Source organism: Scyliorhinus torazame, chromosome 5, assembly GCF_047496885.1.
Source record: "Scyliorhinus torazame isolate Kashiwa2021f chromosome 5, sScyTor2.1, whole genome shotgun sequence".
Classification (NCBI taxonomy): domain Eukaryota; kingdom Metazoa; phylum Chordata; class Chondrichthyes; order Carcharhiniformes; family Scyliorhinidae; genus Scyliorhinus; species Scyliorhinus torazame.
This window is the reverse complement of record NC_092711.1, coordinates 2,233,596-2,258,685: the sequence shown is the minus strand read 5'-3', so window position 1 is coordinate 2,258,685 and position 25,090 is coordinate 2,233,596. Positions and strand designations below refer to the sequence as shown.

Below are 25,090 nucleotides of genomic sequence, written 5' to 3'. Positions count from 1 at the left end.
TGTCACACTGTATCCTCTCCCTGTCACACTGTATCCCCTCCCCCGTCCCACCGTGTCACACTGTATACCCTCCCCGTCCCACCGTATCCTCTCCCTGTCCCACCGTGTCACACTGTATCCCCTCCCCGTCCCACCGTGTCACACTGTATCCTCTCCCTGTCACACTGTATCCTCTCCCTGTCCCACCGTGTCACACTGTATCCTCTCCCCCTCCCCCTGTCCCACCGTGTCACACTGTATCCCTCCCCGTCCCACCGTGTCACACTGTATCCTCTCCCTGTCCCACCGTGTCACACTGTATCCCCTCCCCCTGTCCCACCGTGTCACACTGTATCCCCTCCCCGTCCCACCGTGTCACACTGTATCCTCTCCCTGTCCCACCGTGTCACACTGTATCCTCTCCCTGTCCCACCGTATCCCCTCCCCCTGTCCCACCGTGTCACACTGTATCCCTCCCCGTCCCACCGTGTCACACTGTATCCTCTCCCTGTCCCACCGTGTCACACTGTATCCCCTCCCCCTGTCCCACCGTGTCACACTGTATCCCCTCCCCCTGTCCCACCGTGTCACACTGTATCCCCTCCCCGTCCCACCGTGTCACACTGTATCCCCACCCCGTCCCACCGTGTCACACTGTATCCTCTCCCGTCCCACCGTGTCACACTGTATCCCCATCCCACCGTGTCACACTGTAACCCCTCCCCCTGTCCCACCATGTCACACTGTATCCCCTCCCCGTCCCACCGTGTCACACTGTATCCCCTCCCCGTCCCACCGTGTCACACTGTATCCCCTCCCCGTCCCACCGTGTCACACTGTATCCTCTCCCTGTCCCACCGTGTCACACTGTATCCCCTCCCCCTCCCCCACCGTGTCACACTGTATCCCTCCCCGTCCCACCGTGTCACACTGTATCCTCTCCCTGTCCCACCGTGTCACACTGTATCCCCTCCCCCTGTCCCACCGTGTCACACTGTATCCCCTCCCCGTCCCACCGTGTCACACTGTATCCACTCCCCGTCCCACCGTGTCACACTGTATCCCCTCCCCGTCCCACCGTGTCACACTGTATCCTCTCCCGTCCCACCGTGTCACACTGTGTCACACTATCCTTCCCCCATCCCACCGTGTCACACTGTAACCCCTCCCCCTGTCCCACCATGTCACACTGTATCCCCTGCCCCCGTCCCACCGTGTCACACTGTGTCACACTATCCTTCCCCCATCCCACCGTGACACACTGTATCCCCTCCCCCGGTCCCACCGTGTCACACTGTATCCCCTGCCCCCGTCCCACCGTGTCACACTGTATCCTCTCCCTGTCCCACCGTGTCACACTGTATCCCCTCCCCCGGTCCCACCGTGTCACACTGTATCCCCTGCCCCCGTCCCACCGTGTCACACTGTAACCCCTCCCCTGTCCCACCGTGTCACACTGTATCCCCTCCCCCGCCCCACCGTGTCACACTGTATCCCCCCACAATGTCACACTGTATCCCCTCCCCCGGTCCCACCGTATCCCCTCCCCCCCGTGTCACACTGTATCCCCTCCCCCCCCCCCCCCCCCCCGGTCCCACCGTGTCACACTGTATCCCCTCCCCCGGTCCCACCGTATCCCCTCCCCCGGTCCCACCGTGTCGCACTGTATCCCGTCCCCCTGTCACACTGTATCCCCTCCCCCGTCCCACCGTGTCACACTATCCCCTCCCCAGTGTGTCACACTGTATCCCCCCACCGTGTCACATGGTATCCTCTCCCCATTGATCCTCTCCCCCATCCCCCCGTCACACTGTATCCTTCCCCCGTCCCACTGTATCCCCTCCCCCTGTCCCAACGTGTCACACTGTATCCCCTCCCCTTCCCACCGTGTCACACTGTATCCCCTCCCCTGTCCCACCGTGTCACACTGTATCCTCTCCCTGTCCCACCGTGTCACACTGTATCCCCTCCCCGTCCCACCGTGTCACATTGTATCCTCCCCCCGTACCACCGTGTCACACTGTATCCCCTCCGTGTCACACTGTATCCCCTCCCCTTGTCCCACCGTGTCACACTGTATCCCCTCCCCGTCCCACCATGTCACACTGTATCCCTTCCCCGTCCCACCGTGTCACACTGTATCCCCTCCGTGTCACACTGTATCCCCTCCCCTTGTCCCACCGTGTCACACTGTATCCCCTCCCCTTGTCCCACCGTGTCACACTGTATCCCCTCCCCACCGTGTCACACTGTATCCCCTCCACGTCCCATCATGTCACACTGTATCCCCTCCCCGTCCCACAGTGTCACACTGTATCCCCTCCCCGTCCCACAGTGTCACACTGTATCCCCTCCCCGTCCCACAGTGTCACACTGTATCCTCTCCCCGTCCCACCGTGTCACACTGTATCCTCTCCCCGTCCCACCGTGTCACACTGTATCCCCTCCCCTTTCCCACCGTGTCACACTGTATCCCCTCCCCTTTCTCACCGTGTCACACTGTATCCCCTCCCCGTCGCACCGTGTCACCCTGTATCTCCCCCCCGGCTCCACGCTGCTTCAGACTGACGATGTGGTCCTTACCTGGGAGTTCGGCTGGATTCCTGCGTGTGAGGCCGAGTGTTTCTGGAGCTGCTCCAGCATCAATGCCTGCAACATGTAAAAGAGAGGCTCGACTCAGAGTAGGAGGGGGTAGTTTGTATATTCATCAATCGCATGTGGGCCTCGCTGGCTGGTCCCAGCATTTAATCCCCGTCCCTAATTGCCCCCTGGAGAAGGTGAGCCGCCCTCCTGAACCTGCTGTGGTCCCGTGTGGTGTAGGTACAGCCAGTGTGCTGTTAGGGAGGGAGTGCCGGGATTCTGACCCAGCCGCAGTGAAAGAACGGCCGATATATTCCCCAGCCGGGATGGGGAGTGACTCGGAGGGGAACCTCCAGGTGGTTGGTGGGGGGGGGGGGGGGGGGGGGTCTGCTGCCCCCCCTCGTCCTTCTTGACGGTAACGGCTGTGGGTTTGGGAGGAGCTGTCGAAGGAGCCTCGGCGAGTTCCCGCGGGGCGTCTTGTAGACGGTGCACACGGCTGTGCGTCGGGGGGGAGGAGGGAGCGAGTGTCGGTGGTCAGCGTGTCGATCGAGCGGGGCTGCTTTGTCCTGGATGGTGTCGAGCTTCCCGAGTGTGGTTGGGAGCCGCGCTCATCCAGGCAAGTGGAGAGTCTCCCATCGCACTCCTGACTTGTGTCCTTGTCGATGGCGGACAGGCTTTGGGAGGGGGGACAGGAGGTGAGTTGCTCTCCGCAGGATTCCCGGCCTCTGACCTGCTCTGGGAGCCGCTGTGTTTATACGGCTGGGTCCAGTTCAGTGTCTGATCGATGATAACCCCCAGGATGTGGGGGATTCAGCGACGGTAACGCCATCGAACGTCAAGGGGGCAATGGTTAGATTCGCTCTTGTAGGACATGGTCATTGCCGGGCACTTGAGTGGGGCGAATGTAACTTGCCCCTTGTCAGCCCTGAGCCTGGATATTGTCCAGGTCTCGCTGCATTGGGACAGGGACGGCTTCATTATCTGGGGAGTCGCGAATGGTGCTGAACATTGTGCGGTCCGCAAACATCCCCACTTCTGACCTTCTGATGGAAGGGAGGTCATTGATGAAGCAGCTGAAGATGGTTGGGGCCGAGGACACGACCCTGAGGAACTCCTGCAGTGATGTCCTGGAGCTGAGATGATTGACCTCCGACCACCACAACCATCTTCCTTTGTGCCGGGTTTGACTCCAACCAGCGGAGAGATTTCCCCCCTGATTCCCACTGACTCCCGTTTAGCTCGGGCTCCTAGATGCCGCACTCGGTCAAATGCTGCCTTGATGTCGAGGGCAGTCACTCCCACCTCCCCTCTGGTGTTCAGCTCTTTTGTCCATGTTTGAACCAAGGCTGTAATGAGGTCAGGAGCGGAGTGACCCTGACCGGAACCCAAACGGAGCGTCCGTGAGCAGGTTAGTGCTGAGTAAGTGCCGCTTGATAGCACTGTTGATAACCCTCAAGCCATTTCCAACAGAATGGAACCATCGCCCCTTTATGTTCAGGTGTTACCATCACTGAATCCCCCACATCCTGGGGTGGGTTACCATTGACCAGACACCGAGCTGGGACCAGCTGTAACCAAACAGCCAATCGCGAAGGTGACGGTTGATCCGATTATAATTCGAATTCCAAATTCCTATCTCCCCCCGATAATCTATCCAATTCTACCTTAAACATATTCAATGACCCCCGCCTCCACCTGACCCAGAATCATCTCCTTCTCTTCACTCGCTAACCAGTCTGATTGTCCACCTTCGAAAGCCCGTGTTACTTGTCGCGGGTTTTTGCGTGGCTGACGAGCCCGGCCGAGAGCCGCATCTTCGACCGCACACTTCAGGGGGTCTTTGAAGAGCTTCCTTTCTCCTGCTCTTGTCCGGGAGCCTTCCTTGGGCTGGGTGGAGAAGAGTTGCTTGGGCAGTCGGGACATCCCGAACATATGGGTGGCCCGGTGGAGTTGGTTTCGGAGGATCGTGGCCTCGCTGCTGGCTCTCTTCGCGCCTCCAACTGACGTTCGCGCACCTCTCCTTCAAGCTGGTGCGGAGAAACGGCCTCAGGCAGCATTGATGGTGTCTCCCCAGGGCCTTGAGGTGACGTCTGGACGCACCCCGGCTTTCTGAGCTGTACAGAAGAGTTGAGAGGATGACCGCCTTGTACACGAGGATCTTGGTGGCAAGCGATATCGTCAAACACTCTCGTCCGAGGACGTCCTTAGCCGTCTGGGATGGCGACTTACAAACAGGAACAGTGAAACTTACAAAGCATGGTGGGTAAAATGGACAATGCGAGATTCAGGCAGGCTCAAGAGCCTGAAATGTATATTTGCGAGTGAGGAGTCCAGACGGTGTCGAAACCCCCGACCGATTAGCATTTTAATGGGGCCGATTAGCATTTGGTGGCCCATCTCCGTCAGACAAAGGACTGGTACTTGAGCGACTGGTACTGTCCCAGACATTTCGGCGCCACTCCCTGTACTCGGGAAGCCTAAACAACAGGGTCGGTGACCGCTTGGGACACGCCCAGCCATTCAGGTACCCGCCCCATTATTGGTTAGAAATCAAACATAGCACGGTAGCATTGTGAATAGCACAATTGCTTCACAGCTCCAGGGTCCCGGGTTCGATTCCCGGCTTGGGTCACTGTCTGTGCGGAGTCTGCACATCCTCCCCGTGTGTGCGTGGGTTTCCTCGGGTGCTCCGGTTTCCTCCCACAGTCCAAAGATGTGCAGGTTAGGTGGATTGGCCATGATAAATTGCCCTTAAGTGTCCAAAATTGTCCTTAGTGTTGGGTGGGGTTGCTGGGTTATGGGGATAGGGTGGAGGTGTTGACCTTGGGTAGGGTGCTCTTTCCAGGAGCCGGTGCAGATTCAAAGGGCTGAATGGCCTCCTTCTGCCTGTAAATTCTATGTTAATCACCCAATTAGTAAGGACCAAACTGAAGGCCGGCCCAAAAGAGTGTGGAAACCCCCAAGCATAAGAAGAGAGCTCGCCATGTGTTCGTCCTCTTGTGGACCTGGCGCCCCGGCTACGACCATCTCCAATCGCAGCACCACCGGAAGCAAGCTCAAGTTCAACGCCCGCTACCAGACGGACGAGCCCAGCTGAGCAGCAGTTACTCCTTCGAACCCGGGAGATCCAGAATCGGACAACGGCCACTGTTCCTCTGGCCTGAGCCGGGTGCCTGAAGTTAAGTCCAGGTTGTCATAGTTGTTAGGTGTAGTTTAACTAGTAGTGTTTATGTTGCATGACTAATTGTGTGTAAATAAAGTACCCTTGATCTTGAACTAACTGGTGTTTGGGTCTTTGATCGATAGCCGGTTGAACCTTGTGGTGGTATCATTCGATACCTGGCGGCTCTGAGCATTAGAACAGGGATATCAAAAGAAAGAAGGGCAAACTCACTGATTGCCGTAGTTACAGCAGAGCCAGAGAAAAGGAAACAGTCCGAAGACGGCGCTCACGGAAGGGCCACCATGTTGGATGTCAGCCTCAGAGGAGAGGTGGCTCCCCAGGTAGAGGAAACGCCCCACCGTTGGGAGGGTTTCTCCGTTGGTGGAGGGGGAGGCCGGATCTTGCCCTGGGGCGGGTTGGTAAAGGACTCGAGCCTTCTTGTGGTTGAGGCGGAGGCTGATTCTGCAGGACGTTTCCGCCAAGGTGTCAAACGTGACTTGGAGGTTGACCGCGACGTCAGCGCCATTTTCTTCCTGGACTTCCACCGGTTGAGGTTGAAGCGTTTCCCCGTCCATCCTGGAGACAATGTCCACCCCACTGGGAAGCTCGCTCTTCCATCGCACTTCCCGATTAGCGGAGCCAAACGCCTCGGTCAGATCAATGAAGGCCATGAAGAGCGGTTGTTGTTACTCCTGGCATTCCTCTTGGGAGTTGCCGAGCAGTGAAAATCACATGGGGTTCGGTCGGAAGCTTTCTTCAGAGACTGGGAGAAGGCGGCGAGCGAGGATCCGGGCCATGATCTTCCTGGAGATGGAGAGTGGGGAGACTCCTCGGTAGATCCTACAGTCCCGCCGTCTCTCCTTTCTTGAAGGCGGTGCCAATGGCTGCACCCCTGAGGTCGGCAGCATTTCTTCTCCGGCCCAAGATTCTCAGAAACAGCTGGTGGAGATCTCACCTCTGGCGAATTGGAAATGCTCCGCAGGAACCCCGTCCACTCCTGCAGCTTTTCCATTCTTCCTGTGTTTAGCGATGGTTTCAGGTGATTCAGAAGGCAAACGTAGTTTTGACCTTCATTGCGAGAGGGACGGAGTTTAACACTAGGGAGGTTCTGCTGCAATTGTATAAGGTGTTAGTGAGGCCACACCTGGAGTAGTGTGTTCAGTTTTGGCCTCCCCTACTTGAGAAAGGACGTACTGGCGCTGGAGGGTGTGCAGAGGAGATTCACCAGGTTAATCCCAGAGCTGAAGGGGTTGGATTACGAGGAGAGGTTGAGTAGACTGGGACTCTACTCATTGGAATTTAGAAGGATGCGGGGGGGGGGGATCTGACAGAAACATCCGAAATGAAAATGAAATGAAAATCGCTTATTGTCACAAGTAGGCTTCATATGAAGTTACTGTGAAAAGCCCCTAGTCGCCACCTTCCGCCGCCTGTTCGGGGAGGCTGGGACGGGAATTGAACCGTGCTGCTGGTGTGCCTTGGTCTGCTTTCAAAGCCAGCGATTTAGCCCTGTGCTAAACAGCTAAACATATAAAATTATGAAGGGAATAGACAGGATAGATGCGGGCAGGTTGTTTCCACTGGCGGGTGAAAGCAGAACTAGGGGGCATAGCCTCAAAATAAGGGGAAGTAGATTTAGGACTGAGTTTAGGAGGAACCTCTTCACCCAAAGGGTTGTGAATCTATGGAATTAATTGCCCAGTGACGCAGTAGAGGCTCCTTCATTAAAGATAGATAGTTTTTTGAAGAATAAAGGGATTAAGGGTTATGGTGTTCGGGCCGGAAAGTGGAGCTGAGTCCACAAAAGATCAGCCTTGATCTCATTGAATGGCGGAGCAGGCTCGAGGGGCCAGATGGCCTACTCCTGCTCCTAGTTCTTATGTTCACCTCGACCAAGATCACCTTTGATGGGGAGTTGGGAGATCTCCTCAAACAGGTGCTCATCTATCATTGAATCACGGTTTGGGAGTTCTTTGAAGTGTTCTCTCCATCGAGGGCCAGTGTTCTCTCTGTCCCTCAAGAATGGTTCCATTCTTACTCCGCACCCGTTTGAGGTCGACGGTTTTGGGTCCATATCTTCTTTCTGAAGAAGACCTGGGTGTAGTGCTCGTCGACGAGGAGTTGCAGCTCCTCAGCTTTCTCAGTCCACCCACTGGTTCGAGATTTCCCGAGTTCTTCTTTGTCCATGGCTAATTGAGGAGCTCTCCTCTTTGCCTTGCTGGTTACGTCGTTTGGCAGGGGCGGAAAGCCTTCCTCTTCTTTCTGATGAGGCCTTGGATGGTGTGGTCATCCCCGCCTTGGGGTGTTTCCTGGTCTTGCAGCCGATGGTGTCTTCCCAGCTTGAGATGGTGGCTGTCCTCGGTCCTCTCCGGATTTCCGCCACTCCCATCAGAAGGACCACGTTTGGAGAGGACAACGTTGCACGTTCGCTCGCCTGCTTGCCCCTTGAAGCCGCTCAACGCTGATCCCTGTCCTGAGCTCTCCCTTCGTCTTCTGGTGGACTTTGATGGGCCGTAGAGGAGCGAATGAAGAGAACAAAGAAAAGTACAGCACAGGAACAGGCCCTTCGGCCCTCCAAGCCCGTGCCGACCATGCTGCCCGACTAAACTACAATCTTCTACACTTCCTGGGTCCGTATCCCTCTATTCCCATCCTATTCATATATTTGTCAAGATGCCCCTTAAATGTCCCTATCGTCCCTGCTTCCACTACCTCCTCCGGCAGCGAGTTCCAGGCACCCACTACCCTCTGCGTAAAAAACTTGCCTCGTACATCTACTCTAAACCTTGCCCCTCTCACCTTAAACCTATGCCCCAATTTAAGGTGTTACACAGGGCGCATATGACTGGAGCACGGCTCAGTAAATTTTTGGGGGTACAGGATAGGTGTGCGAGATGCTCGAGAGGCCCAGCGAATCACACCCACATGTTCTGGTCATGTCCGGCACTACAGGGGTTCTGGGTGGGGGTGGCAAAGGTGCTTTCGAAGGTGGTGGGGGTCCGGGTCGAACCAAGCTGGGGGTTGGCTATATTCGGGGTTGCAGAAGAGCCGGGAGTGCAGGAGGCGAGAGAGGCTGACGTGTTGGCCTTTGCGTCCCTAGTAGCCCGGCGCAGGATATTGTTAATGTGGAAGGAAGCCAAGCCCCCGGGTGTGGAGACCTGGATAAACGACATGGCAGGGTTTATAAAGTTAGAACGGATTAAGTTCGTGTTAAGGGGTTCGGCTCAGGGGTTCACCAGGCGGTGGCAACCGTTCGTCGACTACCTCACAGAAAGATAGAGGGAATGGAAAAGAAGTAGACAACAGCAGCAACCCAGGGGGGGAGGAATCGAACGGACTCTCAGAGATGTTATTGTATATGTATAATATGTATAGGTAGTTGTTATAGGTAATTGTATATTGGATTGCTGGATTGTATTTTTGGAGGGTATTTATTTTGGACAAGGCAGTTGCCATTCAGTTTTGTTTTTGTTTATATATTATTTATCTATTTGTTTAAAACTGGCCACTGTTATTTATATTGCTTTATTGTTGTGTAAAAGATACGTTTGGCCAAAAATCTTGAATAAAATATATATTTTAAAAAAAAACCTATGCCCCCTAGTAATTGACCCCTCTACCCCGGGGAAAAGCCTCTGACTATCCACTCTGTCTATGCCCCTCATAATTTTGTAGACCTCTATCAGGTCGCCCCTCAACCTCCTTCGTTCCAGTGAGAACAAACCGAGTTTATTCAACCGCTCCTCATAGCTAATGCCCTCCATACCAGGCAACATTCTGGTCAATCTCTTCTGCACCCTCTCTAAAGCCTCCACATCCTTCTGGTAGTGTGGCGACCAGAATTGAACACTATACTCCAAGTGTGGCCTAACTCAGGTTCTATAGTCGCTGATCTGTCCAGCAGTCATCTGCACTGGTCATGGCTTTGGTGACTGGGGCATCATTGTAATCTTGGGTCAGACGATGACGAAGTTGATCATTTGGCAGGGCAGTCGATGCCGCCAGGAAGTCTTGAACGTGTCTTTTTTGACGGGAGAGTGTCTTAGTGATGACAGGCTGGTGTTCCGTGCATTTGGTGAGCTGGACTTACAATTCCAAACTCCTTCCTTTCCGATGCTTCCTTCCCAGATTTGGGAATCCTTTCCAACCCTGGCCTCAAAGTCCCCAAGGAGGAAGATCCCTTCCTTAGGAATGTTGGTGAGTATGGAGTCCAGTATATACACTCTGAATCTAACCACCGCCCCCTTGACGTTCGATGGCGTTACCGTCGCTGAATCCCCCACATCCTGGGGGTTACCATCGATCAGACACTGAACTGGACCCAGCCATATAAACACTGCGGCTCCCAGAGCAGGTCAGAGGCTGGGAATCCTGCGGAGAGCAACTCACCTCCTGACTCCTTACCAAAGCCTGTCCGACATCTACAAGGACACAAGTCAGGAGCGCGATGGGAGACTCTCCACTTGCCTGGATGAGCGCGGCTCCCAACCACACTCGAGATGCTCGACACCATCCAGGACAAAGCAGCCCCGCTCGATCGACACGCTGACCACCGACACTTGCTCCCTCCTCCCCCCCCGACGCACAGCCGTGCGCACCGTCTACAAGACGCCCCGCGGGAACTCGCCGAGGCTCCTTCGCCAGCACCTCCCAAACCCACGGCCGTTACCGTCTAGAAGGACGAGGGGGGGCAGCAGACACACCCCCCCCTACCACCTGGAGGTTCCCCTCCGAGTCATTCCCCATCCCGGCTGGGGAATATATCGGCCGTTCCTTCACTGTGGCTGGGTCAGCATCCCGGGAACTCCCTCCCTAACAGCACGGTGGGTGTACCTACCCCACGCGGGGGCCGCAGCGGGCTCAAGAGGGCGGCTCACCCACCACCTTTTTTTTTTAATAAGAAAATATTTAATTGAGGCGTTTATAATTTGAACATTTTAAACAACAGAGATCCATCCCAAGGAATGTGGGACATACAGACCCACCTCACTGCTGAATGCAAACGCCAAAATCCGGGCCACAATCCTAGCCCAAAGGTTAGAAGACTGCGTACCTGAGGTGGTCGCAGAGCACCAGACGGGCTTTGTCAAAGGTAGACAGCTTACCTCGAACATCAGGTGCCTGCTCAACGTGATAATGACTCCCTCCGGGGAGAGAACGCCAGAGGTGATCGTCTCCCTAGATGCAGAAAAGGCCTTCGACTGAGTCGAATGGAAATACCTCATAGAGGGACTGGAGCGGTTCGGCCTTGGAACAGGGTTCACCTCCTGGGTAAAGCTCCTATACAACGCTCCCATGGCGAGCGTACGGACCAACACCAACTCCCGATACTTCCAGCTGCACAGGGGCACCAGACAAGGATGCCCACTGTCCCCGCTGCTGTTCGCTCGATCGATCGAACCATTAGCAATCACGCTCAGAGCAACAAAAAGCTGGAGGGGGATCCGAAGAGGAGGGGCAGAGAGCACAGAGTCTCACTCTATGCAGATGACCTGCTCCTCTACATTTCGGACCCACAGAGCAGCATGGACGGAATCATCGCGCTCCTGAAAGAGTTTGGCGCCTTCTCGGGCTACAAACTCAACATGAGCAAAAGCGAGATCTTCCCGGGACACCCACAAGGAGGGAGGGCAGCACTAACGGGACTGCCGTTTAAACAAGCCCGACACAAATTCTGCTTCCTGGGAATCCATGTAGCCCGTGACTGGAAAGGGATCCACAAATGGAACCTCACCAGCCTGACGGAGGAAGTAAAAAAGGACCTGCAAAGATGGAACACACTCCCACTCTCCCTCGCGGGGAGAGTCCAGACGAACAAAATGAACGTACTGCCCAGGTACCTCTTCCTATTCAGATCCACCCCGATCTACATCCCCAAGGCCTTTTTCAAAGCACTAGACAAACTATGTCGTATGGGGGAGGGGTGACTGGAGACCGAGGGGAGGAGATGGTGAGGCTGCGAGGGACTGGAGACCGAGGGTGAGGCTGGGAGAGACTGGAGGCCGAGGGGAGGAGAGGCTGAGGCTGGGAGGGACAAGAGACCGAGGGGAGGAGATGGTGAGGCTGGGAGAGACTGGAGACCGAGGGTGAGGCTGGGAGAGACTGGAGGCCGAGGGGAGGAGAGGCTGGGAGAGACTGGAGGCCGAGGGGAGGAGAGGCTGGGAGAGACTGGAGGCCGAGGGGAGGAGAGGCTGAGGCTCGGAGGGACAAGAGACCGAGGGGAGGAGATGGTGAGGCTGGGAGAGACTGGAGACCGAGGGGAGGAGAGGGCGAGGCTCGGAGGGACAAGAGACCGAGGGGAGGAGATGGTGAGGCTGGGAGGGACTGGAGACCGAGGGGAGGAGAGGGCGAGGGAGGGACTGGAGACCGAGGGGAGGAGAGGGTGAGGCTGGGAGAGACTGGAGACCGAGGGGAGGAGATGGCGAGGCTGCGAGGGACTGGAGACCGAGGGGAGGAGAGGGTGAGGGAGGGACTGGAGACCGAGGGGAGGAGAGGGCGAGGGAGGGACTGGAGACCGAGGGGAGGAGAGGGCGAGGCTGGGAGGGACTGGTGACCGAGGGGAGGAGAGGGTGAGGCTGGGAGGGACTGGAGACCGAGGGGAGGAGAGGGTGAGGGAGGGACTGGAGACCGAGGGGAGGAGATGGTGAGGCTGGGAGGGACTGGAGACCGAGGGGAGGAGAGGGTGAGGCTGGGAGGGACTGGAGACCGAGGGGAGGAGAGGGCGAGGCTGCGAGGGACTGGAGACCGAGGGTGAGGCTGGGAGGGACTGGAGACCGAGGGGAGGAGAGGGTGAGGCTGGGAGGGACTGGAGACCGAGGGGAGGAGAGGGTGAGGCTGCGAGGGACTGGAGACCGAGGGGAGGAGAGGGCGAGGCTGGGAGGGACTGGAGACCGAGGGGAGGAGACGGTGAGGCTGGGAGGGACTGGAGACCGAGGGGAGGAGAGGGTGAGGCTCGGAGGGACTGGAGACCGAGGGGAGGAGAGGGTGAGGCTGCGAGGGACTGGAGACCGAGGGTGAGGCTGGGAGGGACTGGAGACCGAGGGGAGGAGAGGGCGAGGGAGGGACTGGAGACCGAGGGGAGGAGAGGGCGAAGCTGGGAGGGACTGGAGACCGAGGGGAGGAGAGGGCGAGGCTGCGAGGGACTGGAGACCGAGGGTGAGGCTGGGAGGGACTGGAGACCGAGGGGAGGAGAGGGCGAGGGAGGGACTGGAGACCGAGGGGAGGAGAGGGCGAAGCTGGGAGGGACTGGAGACCGAGGGGAGGAGAGGGCGAGGCTGCGAGGGACTGGAGACCGAGGGGAGGAGAGGGTGAGGCTGGGAGTGACTGGAGACCGAGGGGAGGAGAGGGTGAGGCTGGGAGGGACTGGAGACCGAGGGGAGACCGAGGGTGAGGCTGCGAGGGACTGGAGACCGAGGGGAGGAGAGGGCGAGGCTGGGAGGGACTGGAGACCGAGGGGAGGAGAGGGTGAGGCTGCGAGGGACTGGAGACCGAGGGGAGGAGAGGGCGAGGGAGGGACTGGAGACCGAGGGGAGGAGATGGTGAGGCTGCGAGGGACTGGAGACCGAGGGGAGGAGAGGGCGAGGCAGCGAGGGACTGGAGACCGAGGGGAGGAGAGGGCGAGGCTGGGAGGGACTGGAGACCGAGGGGAGGAGAGGGCGAGGCTGGGAGGGACTGGAGACCGAGGGGAGGAGAGGGTGAGGCTGCGAGGGACTGGAGACCGAGGGGAGGAGAGGGCGAGGCTGGGAGGGACTGGAGACCGAGGGGAGGAGAGGGCGAGGCTGGGAGGGACTGGAGACCGAGGGGAGGAGAGGGTGAGGCTGCGAGGGACTGGAGACCGAGGGGAGGAGAGGGTGAGGCTGCGAGGGACTGGAGACCGAGGGGAGGAGTGGGTGAGGCTGCGAGGGACTGGAGACCGAGGGGAGGAGAGGGTGAGGCTGGGAGGGACTGGAGACCGAGGGGAGGAGAGGCTGAGGCTGGGAGGGACTGGAGACCGAGGGGAGGAGAGGGCGAGGGAGGGACTGGAGACCGAGGGGAGGAGAGGGTGAGGCTGCGAGGGACTGGAGACCGAGGGGAGGAGAGGGCGAGGCTGGGAGGGACTGGAGACCGAGGGGAGGAGAGGGCGAGGCTGGGAGGGACTGGAGACCGAGGGGAGGAGAGGGTGAGGCTGCGAGGGACTGGAGACCGAGGGGAGGAGAGGGTGAGGCTGCGAGGGACTGGAGACCGAGGGGAGGAGAGGGTGAGGCTGGGAGGGACTGGAGACCGAGGGGAGGAGAGGGCGAGGGAGGGACTGGAGACCGAGGGGAGGAGAGGGCGAGGGAGGGACTGGAGACCGAGGGGAGGAGATGGTGAGGCTGCGAGGGACTGGAGACCGAGGGGAGGAGATGGTGAGGCTGGGAGGGACTGGAGACCGAGGGGAGGAGAGGGTGAGGCTGGGAGGGACTGGAGACCGAGGGGAGGGTGAGGCTGGGAGGGACTGGAGACCGAGGGGAGGAGAGGGTGAGGCAGCGAGGGACTGGTGACCGAGGGGAGGAGAGGGCGAGGCAGCGAGGGACTGGTGACCGAGGGGAGGAGAGGGCGAGGCAGCGAGGGACTGGAGACCGAGGGGAGGAGAGGGCGAGGCTGGGAGGGACTGGAGACCGAGGGGAGGAGAGGGCGAGGCTGGGAGGGACTGGAGACCGAGGGGAGGAGAGGGCGAGGGAGGGACTGGAGACCGAGGGGAGGAGAGGGCGAGGCTGGGAGGGACTGGAGACCGAGGGGAGGAGAGGGTGAGGCTGGGAGGGACTGGAGACCGAGGGGAGGAGAGGGCGAGGGAGGGACTGGAGACCGAGGGGAGGAGAGGGTGAGGCAGCGAGGGACTGGAGACCGAGGGGAGGAGATGGTGAGGCTGCGAGGGACTGGAGACCGAGGGGAGGAGAGGGTGAGGCTGCGAGGGACTGGAGACCGAGGGGAGGAGAGGGTGAGGCTGCGAGGGACTGGAGACCGAGTGGAGGAGAGGGCGAGGCTGGGAGGGACTGGAGACCGAGGGGAGGAGAGGCCGAGGCTGGGAGGGACTGGAGACCGAGGGGAGGAGTGGGTGAGGGAGGGACTGGAGACCGAGGGGAGGAGACGGTGAGGCTGGGAGGGACTGGAGACCGAGGGGAGGAGAGGGCGAGGCTGGGAGGGACTGGAGACCGAGGGGAGGAGAGGGCGAGGGAGGGACTGGAGACCGAGGGGAGGAGAGGGTGAGGCTGGGAGGGACTGGAGGCCGAGGGGAGGAGAGGGTGAGGCTGCGAGGGACTGGAGACCGAGGGGAGGTGAGGGCGAGGCTGCGAGGGACTGGAGACCGAGGGGAGGAGAGGGTGAGGCTGGGAGGGACTGGAGACCGAGGGGAGGAGAGGGCGAGGGAGGGACTGGAGACCGAGGGGAGGAGAGGGTGAGGGAGGGACTGGAGACCGAGGGGAGGAGAGGGCGAGGGAGGGACTGGAGACCGAGGGGAGGAGAGGGCGAGGCTGGGAGGGACTGGTGACCGAGGGGAGGAGAGGGTGAGGCTGGGAGGGACTGGAGACCGAGGGGAGGAGAGGGTGAGGGAGGGACTGGAGACCGAGGGGAGGAGAGGGTGAGGCTGGGAGGGACTGGAGACCGAGGGGAGGAGAGGGCGAGGCTGGGAGGGACTGGAGACCGAGGGGAGGAGAGGGCGAGGCAGCGAGGGACTGGAGACCGAGGGGAGGAGAGGGCGAGGCTGGGAGGGACTGGAGACCGAGGGGAGGAGAGGGTGAGGGAGGGACTGGAGACCGAGGGGAGGAGAGGGCGAGGCTGGGAGGGACTGGAGACCGAGGGGAGGAGACGGTGAGGCTGGGAGGGACTGGAGACCGAGGGGAGACCGAGGGTGAGGCTGCGAGGGACTGGAGACCGAGGGGAGGAGAGGGCGAGGGAGGGACTGGAGACCGAGGGGAGGAGAGGGTGAGGCTGGGAGGGACTGGAGACCGAGTGGAGGAGACGGTGAGGCTGGGAGGGACTGGAGACCGAGGGGAGGAGAGGGTGAGGCTGCGAGGGACTGGAGGCCGAGGGGAGGAGAGGGTGAGGCTGCGAGGGACTGGAGACCGAGGGGAGGAGAGGGTGAGGCTGCGAGGGACTGGAGACCGAGAGGAGGAGAGGGCGAGGCTGGGAGGGACTGGAGACCGAGGGGAGGAGAGGGTGAGGCTGGGAGGGACTGGAGACCGAGGGGAGGAGAGGGCGAGGCTGGGAGGGACTGGAGACCGAGGGGAGGAGAGGGCGAGGCTGGGAGGGACTGGAGACCGAGGGGAGGAGAGGGCGAGGCTCGGAGGGACTGGAGACCGAGGGGAGGAGAGGGCGAGGCTGGGAGGGACTGGAGACCGAGGGGAGGGTGAGGCTGGGAGGGACTGGAGACCGAGGGGAGGAGAGGGCGAGGCTGGGAGGGACTGGAGACCGAGGGGAGGAGTGGGTGAGGCTGGGAGGGACTGGAGACCGAGGGGAGGAGAGGGTGAGGCTCGGAGGGACTGGAGACCGAGGGGAGGAGAGGGCGAGGCTCGGAGGGACTGGAGACCGAGGGGAGGAGAGGGCGAGGCTCGGAGGGACTGGAGACCGAGGGGAGGAGAGGGCGAGGCTCGGAGGGACTGGAGACCGAGGGGAGGAGAGGGCGAGGCTCGGAGGGACTGGAGACCGAGGGGAGGAGAGGGTGAGGCTGGGAGGGACTGGAGACCGAGGGGAGGAGAGGGCGAGGCAGCGAGGGACTGGTGACCGAGGGGAGGAGAGGGCGAGGCAGCGAGGGACTGGAGACCGAGGGGAGGAGAGGGTGAGGCTGGGAGGGACTGGAGGCCGAGGGGAGGAGAGGGTGAGGCTGCGAGGGACTGGAGACCGAGGGGAGGTGAGGGCGAGGCTGCGAGGGACTGGAGACCGAGGGGAGGAGAGGGTGAGGCTGGGAGGGACTGGAGACCGAGGGGAGGAGAGGGTGAGGCTGGGAGGGACTGGAGACCGAGGGGAGGAGAGGGCGAGGGAGGGACTGGTGACCGAGGGGAGGAGAGGGTGAGGGAGGGACTGGAGACCGAGGGGAGGAGAGGGCGAGGGAGGGACTGGAGACCGAGGGGAGGAGAGGGCGAGGCTGGGAGGGACTGGTGACCGAGGGGAGGAGAGGGTGAGGCTGGGAGGGACTGGAGACCGAGGGGAGGAGAGGGTGAGGGAGGGACTGGAGACCGAGGGGAGGAGAGGGTGAGGCTGGGAGGGACTGGAGACCGAGGGGAGGAGACGGTGAGGCTGGGAGGGACTGGAGACCGAGGGGAGACCGAGGGTGAGGCTGGGAGGGACTGGAGACCGAGGGGAGGAGAGGGTGAGGCTGGGAGGGACTGGAGACCGAGGGGAGGAGAGGGTGAGGCTGTGAGGGACTGGAGACCGAGGGGAGGAGAGGGCGAGGGAGGGACTGGAGACCGAAGGGAGGAGAGGGCGAGGCTGGGAGGGACTGGAGACCGAGGGGAGGAGTGGGTGAGGGAGGGACTGGAGACCGAGGGGAGGAGAGGGCGAGGGAGGGACTGGAGACCGAGGGGAGGAGAGGGCGAGGCAGCGAGGGACTGGAGACCGAGGGGAGGAGTGGGAGAGGCTGCGAGGGACTGGAGACCGAGGAGAGGGTGAGGCTGGGAGGGACTGGAGACCGAGGGGAGGAGAGGGTGAGGCAGCGAGGGACTGGAGACCGAGGGGAGGAGAGGGTGAGGCTGCGAGGGACTGGAGACCGAGGGGAGGAGAGGGCGAGGGAGAGACTGGAGACCGAGGAGAGGAGAGGGCGAGGCTGGGAGAGACTGGAGACCGAGGGGAGGAGAGGGCGAGGCAGCGAGGGACTGGAGACCGAGGGGAGGAGAGGGTGAGGCTGGGAGGGACTGGAGACCGAGGGGAGGAGAGGGCGAGGCTGGGAGGGACTGGAGACCGAGGGGAGGAGAGGGCGAGGCTGCGAGGGACTGGTGACCGAGGGGAGGAGATGGTGAGAAAATACAGCACACGAACAGGCCCTTCGGCCCTCCAAGCCTGTACCGGTCACGTTACCACTTCCTTGTGCCGTGTCCCTCTATACCCGTCCTATCCATGTGTTTGTCAAGATGCCTTTTGAACGCCGTTAATGTATCTGCTTCTACAACCTCCCCTGGCAACGTGTTTCAGGCAACCACCATCCTCTGTGTAAAAAACCTGCCTCGCACATCTCCTCTAAACTTTGCCCCACCGACCTTAAACCTATGCCCCCTGGTGACTGACCCCTCCACCCTGGGAAAGAGTGCCTGCCCATCCACTCTGTCCATGCCCCTCATAACCTTGTAGACCTCTATCAGGTCACACCTCAACCTCCGTCGTTCTAATGAAAACAGTCCACAAAGCTAACATCCTCCAGACCAGTCACCATCCTGGTAAACCTCCTCTGCACCCTCTCCAAGCCTCCACCTCCTTCTGGTAGTGTGGCGACCGGAATTGTAGGCAATATTCCAAGTGTGGCCGCACCAAGGTTCTCCACAACGGTCGAATGACGTGTGTGGGAGCGAGTGTGACGGTGTGTGTGGGAGCGAGTGTGACGGTGTGTGTGGGAGCGAGTGTGACGGTGTGTGTGGGAGTGAGTGTGACGGTGTGTGTGTGAGAGCGAGTGTGACGGTGTGTGTGGGAGCGAGTGTGACGGTGTGTGTGGGAGCGAGTGTGACGGTGTGTGTGGGAGCGAGTGTGACGGTGTGTGTGGGAGCGAGTGTGACGGTGTGTGTGGGAGCGAGTGTGACGGTGTGTGTGGGAGCGAGTGTGACGGTGTGTGTGGGAGTGAGTGTGACGGTGTGTGTGTGAGAGCGAGTGTGACGGTGTGTGTGGGAGCGAGTGTGACGGTGTGTGTGGGAGCGAGTGTGACGGTGTGTGTGGGAGCGAGTGTGACGGTGTGTGTGGGAGTGAGTGTGACGGTGTGTGTGTGGGAGCGAGTGTGACGGTGTGTGTGGGAGCGAGTGTGACGGTGTGTGTGGGAGCGAGTGTGACGGTGTGTGTGGGAGCGAGTGTGATGGTGTGTGTGGGAGCGAGTGTGACGGTGTGTGTGGGAGCGAGTGTGACGGTGTGTGTGGGAGCGAGTGTGACGGTGTGTGTGGGAGCGAGTGTGACGGTGTGTGTGGGAGCGAGTGTGACGGTGTGTGTGGGAGCGAGTGTGACGGTGTGTGTGTGGGAGCGAGTGTGACGGTGTGTGTGGGAGCGAGTGTGACGGTGTGTGTGAGAGCGAGTGTGACGGTGTGTGTGTGGGAGCGAGTGTGACGGTGTGTGTGGGAGCGAGTGTGACGGTGTGTGTGAGAGCGAGTGTGACGGTGTGTGTGGGAGCGAGTGTGACGGTGTGTGTGGGAGCGAGTGTGACGGTGTGTGTGGGAGCGAGTGTGACGGTATGTGTGGGAGCGAGTGTGACGGTGTGTGGGAGCGAGTGTGACGGTGTGTGTGGGAGCGAGTGTGACGGTGTGTGTGGGAGTGAGTGTGACGGTGTGTGTGGGAGTGAGTGTGACGGTGTGTGTGGGAGCGAGTGTGACGGTGTGTGTGGGAGCGAGTGTGACGGTGTGTGGGAGCGAGTGTGACGGTGTGTGGGAGCGAGTGTGACGGTGTGTGTGGGAGCGAGTGTGACGGTGTGTGTGGGAGTGAGTGTGACAGTGCAGAAGGAGGCCATTCGGCCCATCGGGTCTGCACCAGTCCTTGGAAAGAGCACCCTACCTAAGCCCAACCCATCCCCGTTGCCCAGTAACCCCCAACTACCCTTTTTGGACACTAAGGGCAATTTTTCATGGTCAATCCACCTAACCTGCACATCTTTGGACTGTGGGAGGAAACCGGAGCACCCGGAGGGAACCCACGCAGACACGGGGAGGACGCGCAGACTCCGCACAGACAGTGACCCAAGCCGGGAATCGAACCTGGGACCCTGGAGCTGTGAAGCAACAGTGCTAACCACTGTGCTACGGCGCCGCCCCTAACGGCTCACACGCTATGACAGATCTGTTCAACAATGCACCACCCCTTATCTTTCTGAATTTTGCTCCTCGGCCCAGAGTGTGAAAATAATGGGCAACTCCCGCCCCCCCCGCCAAGTGAGGGAGCCCTGGGGTGACACCCTTGTTCGACAAAAGGCTCACGCAGGAATACACAGGCAGAGAAACAAAACGGCCCCTCGAGTCGCTTACGCTTCAGGGTCAATGTCCCCATCTACACCCCCCTTCCCCCACACACACCCGCTGCTAACCTTCGATCCCCCTGCCGAATAAGAATGTTACCAGACTCCTAAATGACCCTCTTACGGACTGGCCTGATTAACGCTGCACCCCTGTGTGCTTCACCCCGCTGCCGGTGTCTAGGTGTAGAACATAGAAAAATACAGCACAGAACAGGCCCTTCGGCCCACGATGTTGTGCTGAACCTTTGCCCTAGATTAAGAACAAATTAATCTACACCCCATCATTCTACCGTAATCCATGTACCTATCCAATCGCCTCTTGAAGGTCCCTAATGTTTCCGACTCAACTACTTCCACAGGCAGTGCATTCCATGCCCCCACTACTCTCTGGGTAAAGAACCTACCTCTGATATCCCTCCTATATCTTCCACCTTTCACCTTAAATTCATGTTCCCTTGTAATGGTTTGTTCCACCCAGGGAAAAAGTCTCTGGCTGTCTACTCTATCTATTCCCTTGATCATCTTATAAACCTCTATCAAGTCGCCCCTCATCCTTCTCCGTTCTAATGAGAAAAGGCCTAGCACCCTCAACCGTTCCTCGTAAGACCTACTCTCCATTCCAGGCAACATCCTGGTAAATGTCCTTTGCACCTTTTCCAAAGCTTCCACATCCTTCCTAAAACGAGGCGACCTTGTGTTGCCCTATTATATTGGGGCTGGTTTAGCACTGGGCTAAATCGCTGGCTTTGAAAGCAGACCAAGGCAGGCCAGCAGCACGGTTCGATTCCCGTACCAGCCTCCCCGAACAGGCGCCGGAATGTGGCGACTAGGGGCTTTTCACAGTAACTTCATTTGAAGCCGACTTGTGACAATAAGCGATTTTCATTTCATTATGTATTTTCTTTTTACGTACGAAATGATTTGAACAATAGGACGAGGAGCACGAGGTAAGAATTTCTCCTCTCGAGCTTCCATATTTAAACATAGAACATTACAGCGCAGTACAGGCCCTTCGGCCCTCGCTGTTGCGCCGACCTGTGAAACCACTCTAAAGCCCATCTACACTATTCCCTTATCGTCCATATGTCTATCCAATGACCATTTGAATGCCCTTAGTGTTGGCGAGTCCACCACTGTTGCAGGCAGGGCATTCCACGCCCTTACTACTCTCTGAGTAAAGAACCTACCTCGGACATCTGTCCTATATCTATCTCCCCTCAATTTAAAGCTATGTCCCCTCGTGCTAGACATCACCATCCGAGGAAAAAGGCTCTCACTGTCCACCCTGTCCAATCCTCTGATCATCTTGTATGCCTCAATTAAGTCACCTCTTAACCTTCTTCTCTCTAACAAAAACAGCCTCAAGTCCCTCAGCCTTTCCTCATAAGATCTTCCCTCCATACCAGGCAACATTCTGGTAAATCTCCTCTGCACCCTTTCCAATGCTTCCACATCCTTCCTATAATGCGGCGACCCGAATTGCACGCAATACTCCAAATGCGGCCGCACCAGAGTTTTGTACAGCTGCAACATGACCTCATGGCTCCGAAACGCAATCCCTCTACCAATAAAAGCTAACACACCGTACGCCTTCTTAACAACCCTCTCAACCTGGGTGGCAACTTTCAGGGATCTATGTACATGGACACAGAGATCTCTCTGCTCACCCACACTGCCAAGAATCTTACCATTAGCCCAGTACTCTGTCTTCCTGTTATTCCTTCCAAAATGAATCACCTCACACTTTTCTGCATTAAACTCCATTTGCCACCTCTCAGCCCAGCGCTGCAGCTTATCTATGTCCCTCTGTAACTTGTAACATCCTTCCGCACATTTCCGGTAAGAGAAATACTTTTTCGCTGTCCCTCGGTACACGTGACAATTAACAAATCCTCCCCCTTGAAAATATTCCGTGGGCTGACTTCCACCGTCTCCTGAGGTAGATTGATCCCCAGCCGCGCACACGTAGATCAATAACAAATGAAATTGAACCCGGATAAGTGCGTGACGGAGCATGTTGGGAGGACTGACAACAAGGCAAAGGGAAGACACACTAAATGGTTGGAGAACTAGGACGTTTAGTGGACCATAGGGAGGTGCATAGATCTCTAAACTCAGCAGGTCAGGTGGTTAAGTAAGCCAATAAGATTCTTGCCTTTCTTATCGAGAATCATAGAATTTACAGTGCCTAAAAGACCATTCAGCCCATCGAGTCTGCACCGGCCCTTTAAAAGAGCACCCCACCCAAGCCTACGCCTCCGTCCCATCCCCGTAACCCCACCCAATCTTTGCCCAAAGGGCAATTTTGGACACTATGGGCAATTTATCATGGCCAATCCACCCTAACCTGCACATCTTTGGACTCTGGGAGGAAACCGGAGCACCCGGAGGAAACCCACGCACACACGGGGGAGGACGTGCAGACTCCGCACAGACAGAGACCCAGCGGGGAATCGAACCTGGGACCCTGGAGCTGTGAAGCAATTGTGCTATCCACAATGCGACCATGCTGCCCTACAGCCGAGGTGTAGAATGTAAGAGCAGGGTGTTTACAATGGAGCTGTGTAAAACGCAGGTTAGATCACAGCTAGCGTACTGTGTGCAGTTCTGGTCACCACACTATAGGAAGGATGTGATTGCACTGGAGGGGGTTGCGGAGGAGATCTCACTGAGGCGTAAAAGATAGGTATGGATAAAGGAGCTGTGTCCCGGACTCTTCCTCTTCTGGGGCAGTCTCGAACGAGAGTCTTGGGATAAGAGGTAGCACATTTAGAACAGATTTGAGGAGAAACTACTTCTCCCAAAGGGTTGTGAATGGGTGGAATTCGCCACCCCAGAGTGCGGTGGATGCTGGGACATTTCGATGGGCCGAATGGCCTCCTTCTGCCCTGTAAATTCTATGAAATTTAAGGAGGAGTGAGACAGATTTTTCTCAGAAGGAACTATTGTGTCTGATTCCGCCTTCCAGTCGGTAGCCCTGTAGGTAACAGCACCTCGAGCACTACTCTGGCGATCTTGGTTAATAAGGGGGGGGAGGGGGTGAGGGGAGGCAGGAGAAAGGGGGTGAGGAGCATATCGACACAGTGGTTAGCACTGTGGCGTCACAGCGCCAGGGTCCCAGGTTCGATTCCGGCTTGGGTCACTGTCTGTGCGGAGTCTGCACGTCCTCCCCGTGTGTGCGTGGGTTTCCTCCGGGTGCTCCGGTTTCCTCCCACAAGTCCAAAGACGTGCGGGTTAGGTGGATTGGCCGCGCTAAATTGCCCCTTAGTGTCCAGGGATGGAGCAGGGGGAATGGGCCAGGTTGGTCGCTCTGACGAGTGGCCTCATTCGGCTCCAATCTCTCCTGATTGGTCCGTCAGTAAGGGCTGTGGGGGAGGGGGCTCTCCCCTGATTGGTCCGTCAGTAAGGGCTGTGGGGGAGGGGGCTCTCCCCTGATTGGTCCGTCAGTAAGGGCTGTGGGGGAGGGGGCTCTCCCCTGATTGGTCCGTCAGTAAGGGCTGTGGGGAGGGGCTCTCCCCTGATTGGTCCGTCAGTGAAGGCTGTGGGGGGAGAGGCTCTCCCCTGATTGGTCCGTCAGTAAGGTCTGTGGGGGAGGGGCTCTCCCCTGATTGGTCCGTCAGTAAGGGCTGTGGGGAGGGGCTCTCCCCTGATTGGTCCGTCAGTAAGGGGCAGGGGCTCTCTCCCGATTGGTCAGTCAGTACGGCGCTCTCCCCTCATTGGCCACTCCACTCATGATCTAGGGGGATAAGCTCAGCGCGCAGGCGCGATTTTGCTCTTCCCATCCCCCCCCCCCGTGAAGGTTAGTCAGTGCGCAGGCGCGGTGCCGGGCTGCCGGCGGTTACCAGGGCGCAGGCGTCAGCTCCGGCGGCCAGCGCGCAGGCGCACGGAGCGGGTGCCGGCCGGGGCGGCCGCGGTGCGCAGGCGCGGTTGCCGGCCTGCCCGCTCCCCGCCCTCGCGACACAAACAAGCGGCGCGGCCGTTAACGCCAGGCCGGGGCCTGCAGCCGGGCCTCCGCCGCGCCTCCGTCAGCCTCCCCGCGGGGGGGGGGGACACTCACCCCCTTCAGCCGCTTGATCAGCGCGTTCTTGGAGCCGCTCTTGGCCAGGCCGCGCTCCTCCAGGGCCGCCTTCAGGTCAGTCACCCGCAGCTTCTGCAACTCTTTACCGTCCAGAGTCACGTCTTCCAGATCCGCCATGTTGTCTCCTCCTCCTCCTCTCCCACCAGCAGCGCTCGGCCGGGGAGGAGCCGCCGCCTCGGCTCTTTCCGGAGAGTCCTCGGCAGTTTCCGGTGCGGGGGCTGGCGGCTCTGTGAACGTCATCGCTCGGCCCTTTCCGGAAGCCCTTCGGCACGTTCCGGCCATGGGGGGGGGGGCGGGGCCTGTGATGCGGCCAGGTCCGCACGAACGACGGGGAGGTGACGTCGCTGTTCGGCCCTTTCCGGAATCTTTCGGCGAGCCGGGCACCGTGTACGCACGTCAGCTCCACCGACGGAGTGACGTCACCGCTCGGCCCTGTCCGGAACCCCTTCGGCGGCTAGAGGGGCCGGGGCTCGTGACGTCAGGGCTGAAGACGTCTGAACCCCTTTTGCGGCTAGACGGGGCGGGGCTCGTGACGTCAGGGCTGAAGACGTCTGAACCCCTTTTGAGGCTAGACGGGGCGGGGGCTCGTGACGTCAGGGCTGAAGATGTCATGGCTCGGCCCTTCGGCGGTCGTCGGAGGGGGGGCGGGGCTATCGACGTCACCGGATGATCGCCCCCCCCCCCCCGTGACGACTCGGCCCCTCGGTCAGGTTACCGCAATCGCCACCTCGGTAATTTCCGGAAGCCCTCGTGTATTTCCGTAGCGCTTGTTTTTTAATGTTTAATATCAGAGCGACACCGAACGTGAATAATTATGGCCCCCGCCCTCACTACACCCGGACCGCTCCACACAGTAAATCTCCACTCGTGGGAAAAAAATAAATAATTTTTTTGTGGCTGCCCTTGTTTGTCCCGTTCTCGTTCGTCCACTTCCGGTCGCGGCCGCCCTTTTCCGGTTCCGCTCGGGCCCGCAGCCCCGAGAACGTCATCTCCGGTGAGGGGCGGGGCCCAAGGCGGAAGACCGGTGTGGCTGAGTTAAAGGGGCACTCCACCCCGGAAGCAGCTCCCTCCAAACAGCACAGCCGGGGGGGAGGAGGTGAGTGGGGGATGGTGTCATTAAATAGTAACACAACACTGGACA

The 25,090-nt window shown here is 59.3% G+C and overlaps 1 protein-coding gene across 1 annotated transcript in view; it reads right to left on the bottom strand.

Moving 5' to 3' along the window:
* The window catches only part of LOC140418135 (uncharacterized), a 122,979-nt gene extending 98,765 nt beyond the window's left edge, over window positions 1-24,214 (bottom strand). Inside the window, exons 1-2 of the mRNA XM_072501549.1 lie at window positions 23,929-24,214; window positions 2,563-2,628 (exon numbers count right to left, since the gene is read on the bottom strand). Of these exons, the coding sequence (XP_072357650.1) occupies window positions 2,563-2,628; window positions 23,929-24,189 (327 nt within the window). The 5' untranslated portion in view covers window positions 24,190-24,214. The remainder of the gene's footprint in view (window positions 1-2,562; window positions 2,629-23,928) is intronic.
* Window positions 24,215-25,090: the final 876 nt, after the last annotated feature.